Source organism: Entamoeba dispar, genomic scaffold, assembly GCF_000209125.1.
Source record: "Entamoeba dispar SAW760 scf_1105229457953 genomic scaffold, whole genome shotgun sequence".
Lineage (NCBI taxonomy): Eukaryota > Evosea > Mastigamoebida > Endamoebidae > Entamoeba > Entamoeba dispar.
In genome coordinates, this window is record NW_001852950.1 from 12955 (window position 1) to 21625 (window position 8671).

Below are 8671 nucleotides of genomic sequence, written 5' to 3' on the forward strand. Positions count from 1 at the left end.
AAAAATCGCACTTTTCAGTTGATTAAAAATGATTGATAAAAGAATTTAAAAGTATAGAATAAAAATTAGATTGTCGTCATGTTATTTTATCATAAATAAAAATAAACATAACTGAAGAGAGAAAAATTAGATATAGTTAATCTTCTTAGAATAACGATTCTCATACATAAACTTTGCTAATAATTAACTAAATTTAGATGTTTATTCATAAACTTATTTTATTTAATGAGTTGTAAATAACCAAAATTTAATGAGAAATTCATTTAAGAGGGATAAAGCTGTCAAGAATAAATGATTGATCAGCTTCATACATTACAACGATTGGATATAACTCGGTTTGAGTTATTCCAATGAAAGCAGGTTTTAACAAAACACCATTAATGATAAATCCAATAGCTTTGTCTTCCTTTGAATACCAACAAACAATAGAATCTTCCATTGTAATTTCAGAATTGTAGTATTGATGGTTAGGAGTGTTTGGATTTATTTTTTCAGAATATAAATTTCCATTATAAATAGACATATAATATCCCATTTTAACCCATTGCTGCCCTACTGGAATAGTGTCTGGAGTGGCATAGGTGAATCCAATATACATAGCATTACAAATTCCTGATTTTCCTGGTGCAGCAACTCTAGCTGTGTATGCTGAAACTTGTTCAGGAATCATTGCAGTATTGAACTGTTTATGTAATTTATTAGTAATTGTTGAACCTGAAACTAACATATTTCCATTTGAAACCTTAAATTTAATAGAACCTCGTTTTGGTAAAGAAGAAACAATAAAATCAATCAATTCCTTTTTATGTATCTTTTCAATATGAACACCTCCATTGAAAATCATGTCGTTTATTATTTCTTGTGCTGATTTGATTGTTTGTTTCGATAGTATTAATTCAAATATTTTTTTCTCAAATTCTCCACAATCCAAACTTGATTTTTGAAGAATAAAGAGTTGTTCATAGTCTTGAAGATTGATGGACGTGCATATTTCTTTAATAGTTAATTCATTATGACTTAATATAAATGCATTAACACATTTTTTCATTGAATCATAAATGTCATCAGAATTAATTCCATACTCCATTAACTCATTGACAATGGCTTGAATTTCATTAAGACTTTTATCATTACAAATAATTTCACCTTTAGTTAGATACATTAACACATATTTGAAAAGTTCCTTACTTCTATTTATTCTAATTTTCTTCTTTTCTGTTTTATCTGATTCAATCTCTTCAGTAACTGTCTTTTCTTCATTTTGAGATTCTTCGTTTTGCTCTTTTATTTCATCTAAATCATCCCCCTTGGGTTCTTGTTTAAAAGCTATATATTTAGCAAAAAAACTATTTTGACAACGACCACTTTGTATGACGTTTTCATCAATAGTTTCTTCTCCATCAATAAATTCAATTGTAACTTCTTTAGGACTAAAACTACCAAGTGACTTTTGGAACCTTTCTATTTCTTTGAATTGTTCTTCATATTTTTTTAATCGTTTTTCCATGCTTCTTAATGAGACATCGATACTGATTAACATATCAGTTTTGATTCTGTTAAAATCGTTAACAACTCCTTCTAAAATTTGTTCAATTTTAGAACTTCCGTCTTTATGCATTTGAAGAAATCCTTGTAACAATTCTTCTAATTGATTTGTTGCAATTACAGTATCTTCAGTTTGTGGGATACTTTGTTTTATAGTCTCTACTATTCTTAATTTACTATTCCCTTCAAGAACCATCATTTCTAAAAATGTCTTTTCATTAACTTTAAGTGATTCCTGAAGGTTATCTAATTTATTGTCAACTTCTTCCCTAATAACAGCAATCTCTTGTCTTTGTCGTTGAATTAATTCACTCTGCTCTTTGGAATTCATTATTTATTTTTAAGTTCCTATTATTTTTTTAGATTTATTGATAACACAAAACTAAAATAAAAACGTTTTCATTGTGCAAAATATTTCAGAACTTAAAAAAATCAATCTTTCAAACCATGAGAAAAGCGTTTGTTCAAAAAGAAAACACAAACACTATCCTTTCAATCAAACACAATACTCCAATGATCAAAAGAATTGAAGTTTGCAATAAAAACTCTTTTGTTCCTTTCCCAACTGAAGAGGTTGAAGATATTCCTTATGTGGACTGTGAAGAGATTATCATTCCTGACGATTTTGAAAATGAACGTATCTCAAATATTAGTAACCTCTTATTTCTTAATCCGTATTTTGGTGATAGTGATGATGACCTTTGGAGTGGTGAAGAGATCGATTTTCATTGTTCTGATCAATCCTCAGATTCTGTCTCTTTAATGTGAATTCCTCAATATTATAAATAATGTTATATAATACACTTTTATTATGAAGTTTTTTGTTATTAATTTTATTATTTAATTAATTATTTATAAAAATCAAAAATATGAAAAATACTTAAAATTTTAATAACAATGTCACTTCAACGAATTATTATTCGTGATATTAGAAATAGAACTCAAAGTAGTTATGAAGTTTCTCCTCAAATGACTGTTGATGAGTTAATTCATAAGATGGACCCTCACCCAACATTTGGGCTTTCATATCAAAATATTATCTTAGAAACAAATCGACCATTATCTTATTATAACTTTGAAAATGATACGTTATTGTATGTATGTCCAACACCTCGTACAAATATGATTTCTCAAATCTTACCTGAATTTGCTGAATTATCACAAAGTGGAGATTTACTCATTCCATTCATCGAAAATCTGATTAATCAAAATGCAGAAGTTCTTGAAGCACTTCAAACCAATGGTCGTCCTCTCAATTTTAGAATCTCAATCCGTTCCAACCAAAACGGTCAACCTACAACAAGAACTTTTCAGGTTCAACGACAATCTTCTACTCACACATCAGTTCCAGGAACTCAAGTATCAACCCGAGTTCAACAAACACCAAACAGAACTCAAATGAACGTACAACGTCACGACACACAACCACGTCAAAACCTTAATCAACTTTTAAATAATGAAATATTTAGAACGGTGATTAGAAGATCTCAACAAGAACATTATGAAGAACGTTATGATGTTGAGTATAATACAGCAATGGCATTTGTTCAGTCTTGGTTAAATGTTACTTCTCAAAATCTTTCAAGGACTCAAACAGTCTTTAATGCATTTATCAACTTATTAAACAATCCAAGAATTGTTTTAAGTTCAAATACCTTTAATCAAGTTACTTCTCTTATGAGAACTCTTGCAGACTATCTTAACCATACAGCTTCAGTAATGGAAAATGAATTTTCTCAACGACAGAATGAATATTCTCGAAGAGTCCCAAATGAACAAGTAGGAAATGAGTATCTTAGAAGTGAAGTTATTAACCATGAAGAAGAATTACTTTGGAATGCCTTTGAAGAGACACTTACTGAAGAAGCCCGTCTCAACGAAATAAGAGTTATGGAAAATTCTATTAATGAGATTAATACATTAAATAATTATATTATACGAAATAATGAAAATGAAATATTAATAAATGAAGACACTCCTTTAGAACAAATAAGTATGATTATTGACCAATTAAAATAAATTATCATTTAAAAATTATTTTATTGTTTTCTTCTTATTTTTTTGAAAAATAATAATAAATACAAAGTTTAAATTTGTTAACTCTCTTTTATTAACCTTTAAATAATTTTAAGAACCTATCTTTTTATATGTTCTTTTTTATATTCTGAGACAAAACATGAAATTGACTACACCTTATTTAAATGTAAAGTTTTATTATTTTGAGTATTCTGTTTTAAATGAGAAGTTTAAAAAACAATTGATACCAAAACGATAATCGTTTTGATAATTATCATTGTTGTTTTAAAAAACAAATAATAATAATAAATAGTGTAATACGGAACCAATTATATCCAAATATATTTATGAATATCGACAACTAATACAATGAATTTCTAACAGTTTAAATGAAGAAAGAAACGAATTAAATGAAAGAGATTTAAATAGAATAAAGAAATATAATAAAAGATGAAATAGAATCTTTAAATAAATTCTTTTATTTAATAAAGAAAAGAAAATAATAAAAAAAATAGTTAAACAATAAAAAAAAAAGAAAATACTAAATTAGTAAAATTATTGTTGAGTACATTCTTGAGGTGCTGGTTGTGTATTAGAATCATCTTGTGTTGGTTTTCCATCGATAATTTGTTTTAATGGTTTTTCATCATAAGCATCTTCATCTTCATCAAGGTCTTCTCCTTCATCATTTAATAATGTTTCATCGAAATAATTTACAGCAGCTGGAATTACTTCATTAATTAATGTAAGTAATGCTTGGAACATGTCATGAATAGGTAATGCCTCTTCATCAATTAATCCATCATCATTAATGTCATTATTTAATACTAATTCTTGTGGATAAAATAAATCAAAAAATGATTCAACTTTTGTTTCTTGTTGATTTCTTCCTTTTTTATTTGTTTTTTTTCGTGTAATTTTAAATCGAGGGTCTTTTCCTTTAACCCAGTCAAGTGGTGTAGTTGTATTAATTTTTGGTTCTTCAAATTCTCCTTCAATATCTCCTAATTTATATGTAATTTGAATTGATATTTGATTATTTCTTAAATATGGATTATTTCCAATATGAAATTTACATTATATTTAAAAAGTAATGATGGTGTTCCATCTTTTAATGTACAATCTTCTGTTGGAAAATAATCTGCATTAATATCTTGAAGATAAGTTAATATGATTGAATCTTCTTCATTTCCTGATAATCCATCAAAAATTCCTGAATTTTTTAATACATGAAGCCAAAAACATGGTATTCCATTTTGATATTCTGATGTTTCATTTGGTGGACATTCACTATTTATTTGATATCCTTGTATCTCTTCATCAGTTAATGGTGCTCCCATAATAATAGCTTTTCTACGTTCATAATATGGTTTAGCTGATTCATTTAATTTAATTTGTGATTCATGTTTTTCTTTTTCTGACGCAATCTTTAATTTTTGATATTCTTTAGCAATATTTTGACACATAGAAATATTTTGATGAACTTCTACGTTAACCAGTTTTAAATATTCTTCATATGTTTCAGCACTTAATAATTCAAAGTAATCAGTCATTTAAGGGTTATTTTTCTTTTATTTTTTTAAGTTCTTTTTTCTTCTCATATCTTAAAAACTATCTAAAACAAACTAAATTTTTTTTATTAAAAATTTTTTTAATTAATGTGATGTATAACATCTTATTCAAATCTTGGATGACTTACCTTTCCAAAGAATAATGGATATTGTTCTTCTCCAGTGATTATAAAGAAATATGGTTTATTAATAATAACATCTCTTGGTGGTTCTAATGGTAAACAAAGTCTCATCATTGCAATTCCTGTTGCAGCAGCAGCAACTGTTCCTTTTTCATCAACTTCAACAACAGCTTTATGAATAGCTTCTGAAACACAAAAATGTCCTTTTGCCATTTTACTGAAATCTGCACTTTCATTAAAAGCATTAATTAATCCAAGACTTTTTAATTGTTGGTTCATACTAAATGATGTTTCAATTTTAAATTTTGGAATAGTAACGTTTCTTTTTTCTGAAAACTCTTGAATTGTTCTTCTTACATATTCTTTTAATTCTCTTATATTTTCTTTTTCAAATTCTTTCATATTATTTGGCATAATAATTACCATAGAATATTTATTTCCAACATATGGAATATTAACTGATGTATATTTATCTGTAAATACTGCTGGACATTCAAAACGCTCTTTCATTCCTATAACTTCTTCATCTCCTTCAAATTTCATTTTCTTTGGAAGAATTTTAAATGGTGTTTTCCATTCTCCTTTAAAATAAATAGCATTAACAATAACAGCAATTGTATCTCCACTAATTGTTCCTGGTTGAAGAAATTCAATAATTACTTTTCTTGTTGCTTCTTCAACAAATTTATTAATTTCTTGTCTAATATTTTCTGCATTAGTCATAAAATTTCCATTTTTTAATTGACAATTAAGTGTATTTATTGCTTTTTTATATTCTTCAGTAAATTCTAAATTTTCTGATGCCCAAATCCCATTGACTATATCAACAGTAACACTTGATGTTGGTTCTTGATGTTTAATAATGCTTTGTAAAAATTTTATAAAATTACTTTCTGGAATAGAAGCAAATCCAAACACCTTTTCTAGTTGTGTTTTTGTTTCAGAAGCAGCACCGATATAAAGTAATGAAAATGCAATAAACATTGAATGTGTAGAAAATACAATATCTTCTTTAATTGGAGATGAGTCATACCAATCAATACAAAGTTTATAAAGAGCATTTTGCATATTTTCAATATCTTGATAATTCATTGATACGAATATTTATTAAGTTCTTTTTATTAAGTTTAAATTAAATTTATTGAAATATTTTTATTTTGTTGTTTTTTTTTTTTCTAATTATAAAAATAACAAAAAAAAAACCAAAAATCAATTTATTATGTCATAAAATCTTTACACAACGATTTTCTTCTTTATTCAAATTCTTTTAAATTTTGAGTACAAAATAATTTACTTTTAGGATAAATTGGTAATGGTTCAGTGTACATTTTTATTACTTCATCAGAATCTATATTTAATGGGATATCTCTAATAAAACCATTAGAAACATCATTAAAATCTTGTTGATCTTCATCTATTTGCATTTCTATTGTATGTTCATCAATACGAGGAGGATTAGTAAATTGAACAATAGGTAAATTAGAATTTCCAACATCTTCAAGGATTATCATTACTTTATTTAATATATCTTCAATATAATTTCTACTATTACAATTTTTCATTTGTGGATTAGTAGAAATAGTTATTTTCATATCAGGAACATAATATTCTAAATAATCATTAATTGGAATTTGATCAGGAATATTTAAATCACAAGCTGCTGCTGTTTCATAACACCAACATCTTGCAGTATTAGATACTGTATATCCACCACCTCCAACAAGAATCATTGGAAGTCCAAATTTTTTAACATATTTCATACAATCACAATGTCCTTGAATTGATAAATTAAAAAATCCTAATCTATCTCCATTTAAACTATCTGCTCCACATTGCATTACAACTACACTTGGTTGAAATACTTCCATAATTCTATCTATTATTGGATAAAATAATCTATGATACCCTTCATCATTAATTCCATCTTTTAATGGTACATTAATACTATAATTTTTTCCTTCATCAATTCCAATTTCATCTACATCTCCTGTTCCTGGAAAATAATTATCTCCATATTTATGTAATGAAAATGTCATTACTCTATTTGTTGCTTTAAATGCTTCTTCAACTCCATCTCCATGATGATGATCAATATCAATATAAAGTACTCTTGAATGAACTTTAAGTAATTCTAATATAGCACATACAATATCATTAATATAACAAAATCCTGATGCTTGTGATTTTTTTGCATGATGTAATCCTCCTGACCAATTTACACAAATATCTGCTGCTCTTTCATTAATTTTCATAGCACATCCTAATGAACTTCCTACAACTGTTTGAACAAATGGATATAATCCTTCAAAAACTGGACAATCATCTGTAAAATTAAATTCTTCTAATGATTTTTTAAAATGAGGTTGTAATGCCATTTCTGGTGTAACTCTTTGTAAAAAATCAATATATTCTTTAGAATGAAACATTTCCATTTGTTCATTTGTTGCTCTCCATGGTTTCTATTTTATTATTTTTTATTTCTTTTATTTCTTTTATTAAAAATCCAAACATAAATATTTAATCGTTTATATATTCCATATTCCATAATTAAATGATGTACTAATTTATTTCTTAATGGTTTCATTGGATGTCCAAATCCATAATCAAATTCTCCTACATTTTGATCATAGAAATAACACACTCTACTCATAGATTTTTTATCTCTTATTTTTTTAGTTCATTTCCTTTTTTCTCTTCATTTTTCATTCTTTCTCTCATTTCTTTATTTTATTATTCTTTTAAAAACTCTTTCATTTTCTTTTTTTTTTTTTCTTTCATTTTATAAATTCTTTGTAATTTTCTCAAAACCCTTAAATTTTTATCTTTTCTTCTTTTCTCTTTATTCTTTCTTATTGTTTTCTTGTTTCCTCACATTCTTTCTTCTTTACTTTTCATTCAACACTCCTCTCTCAATCATTTAATGATTTCTTGAATTATTCATTTCTCATTTAACAATTTACATCATTACCAACACTCTTCTCTTATTTCTTACTGCTAAATAACTCAACAAATTGAAAAATAAGCCAAAAAATAACTAAATAAATGAACTGTGGAATGACATTAAATTTATATTTAAATAAGACACAAGTGAACATTAAATATTGATTGAAAATATAAGAAGAATTGTTAAAATATTAGAAGAGAAATTAAATAATAAATAAAAAAAGGGATGTATCATAATATTTATTTAATGATGATGTATTAATCATAATATTACAAAAGATACAAAATATAAATGAAATAGTCATTAGATAAGATTTATCATTTTGTATCAAGAAAAAAAAAGAGTTAAAAATAATAGAAAATATATTCTAATAATAAATAATTAAATAAAAAGTAGTTAATTAAGTATTAATAGAACTTGTGTCTATTGTTCCTGCCTCACCGGAGACTAATCCCCTCCCTAATTCTTCGTCA

The 8671-nt window shown here is 26.0% G+C and overlaps 6 protein-coding genes across 6 annotated transcripts, besides 16 other annotated features; 2 read left to right on the forward strand and 4 right to left on the reverse strand.

Annotated features, from left to right (window-relative positions):
• Positions 1 to 259: 259 nt before the first annotated feature.
• On the reverse strand, positions 260 to 1876 carry EDI_183760 (uncharacterized protein; the record flags this gene model as incomplete). The annotated part of the gene is made up of 1 exon (XM_001734016.1): positions 260 to 1876. One exon carries the CDS (start codon positions 1874 to 1876, stop codon positions 260 to 262), a length of 1617 nt encoding a protein of 538 aa, XP_001734068.1.
• Positions 1877 to 1992: 116 nt separating this feature from the next.
• EDI_183770 (uncharacterized protein) lies at positions 1993 to 2313 on the forward strand (the record flags this gene model as incomplete). The annotated part of the gene is made up of 1 exon (XM_001734017.1): positions 1993 to 2313. One exon carries the CDS (start codon positions 1993 to 1995, stop codon positions 2311 to 2313), a length of 321 nt encoding a protein of 106 aa, XP_001734069.1.
• A 7-nt stretch (positions 2314 to 2320) lies between these two features.
• Positions 2321 to 2440: a sequence feature (AT_rich).
• A 2-nt stretch (positions 2441 to 2442) lies between these two features.
• On the forward strand, positions 2443 to 3564 carry EDI_183780 (uncharacterized protein; the record flags this gene model as incomplete). Its single annotated transcript, XM_001734018.1, has 1 exon — positions 2443 to 3564. The coding sequence occupies one exon, from the start codon at positions 2443 to 2445 to the stop codon at positions 3562 to 3564; it is 1122 nt and encodes a 373-aa protein (XP_001734070.1).
• Positions 3457 to 3513: a sequence feature (AT_rich).
• Positions 3554 to 3626: a sequence feature (AT_rich).
• Positions 3627 to 3844: 218 nt separating this feature from the next.
• Positions 3845 to 3873: a sequence feature (AT_rich).
• A 92-nt stretch (positions 3874 to 3965) lies between these two features.
• Positions 3966 to 4102: a microsatellite.
• A 502-nt stretch (positions 4103 to 4604) lies between these two features.
• Positions 4605 to 5114, reverse strand: EDI_183790 (nucleosome assembly protein, putative; the record flags this gene model as incomplete). Its single annotated transcript, XM_001734019.1, has 1 exon — positions 4605 to 5114. The coding sequence occupies one exon, from the start codon at positions 5112 to 5114 to the stop codon at positions 4605 to 4607; it is 510 nt and encodes a 169-aa protein (XP_001734071.1).
• A 73-nt stretch (positions 5115 to 5187) lies between these two features.
• Positions 5188 to 5221: a sequence feature (AT_rich).
• A 15-nt stretch (positions 5222 to 5236) lies between these two features.
• Positions 5237 to 6346, reverse strand: EDI_183800 (leukocyte elastase inhibitor, putative; the record flags this gene model as incomplete). The annotated part of the gene is made up of 1 exon (XM_001734020.1): positions 5237 to 6346. One exon carries the CDS (start codon positions 6344 to 6346, stop codon positions 5237 to 5239), a length of 1110 nt encoding a protein of 369 aa, XP_001734072.1.
• A 7-nt stretch (positions 6347 to 6353) lies between these two features.
• Positions 6354 to 6456: a sequence feature (AT_rich).
• A 51-nt stretch (positions 6457 to 6507) lies between these two features.
• EDI_183810 (histone deacetylase Rpd3, putative) lies at positions 6508 to 7904 on the reverse strand (the record flags this gene model as incomplete). Its single annotated transcript, XM_001734021.1, has 2 exons — positions 6508 to 7713; positions 7764 to 7904. The coding sequence occupies 2 exons, from the start codon at positions 7902 to 7904 to the stop codon at positions 6508 to 6510; spliced, it is 1347 nt and encodes a 448-aa protein (XP_001734073.1).
• Positions 7715 to 7757: a sequence feature (AT_rich).
• Positions 7905 to 7907: 3 nt separating the features above from the next.
• Positions 7908 to 8035: a microsatellite.
• Positions 7908 to 8105: a microsatellite.
• Positions 8070 to 8146: a microsatellite.
• A 103-nt stretch (positions 8147 to 8249) lies between these two features.
• Positions 8250 to 8301: a microsatellite.
• Positions 8302 to 8313: 12 nt separating this feature from the next.
• Positions 8314 to 8334: a sequence feature (AT_rich).
• Positions 8335 to 8397: 63 nt separating this feature from the next.
• Positions 8398 to 8420: a sequence feature (AT_rich).
• A 122-nt stretch (positions 8421 to 8542) lies between these two features.
• Positions 8543 to 8585: a sequence feature (AT_rich).
• Positions 8586 to 8671: part of a repeat region that runs on past the window's edge.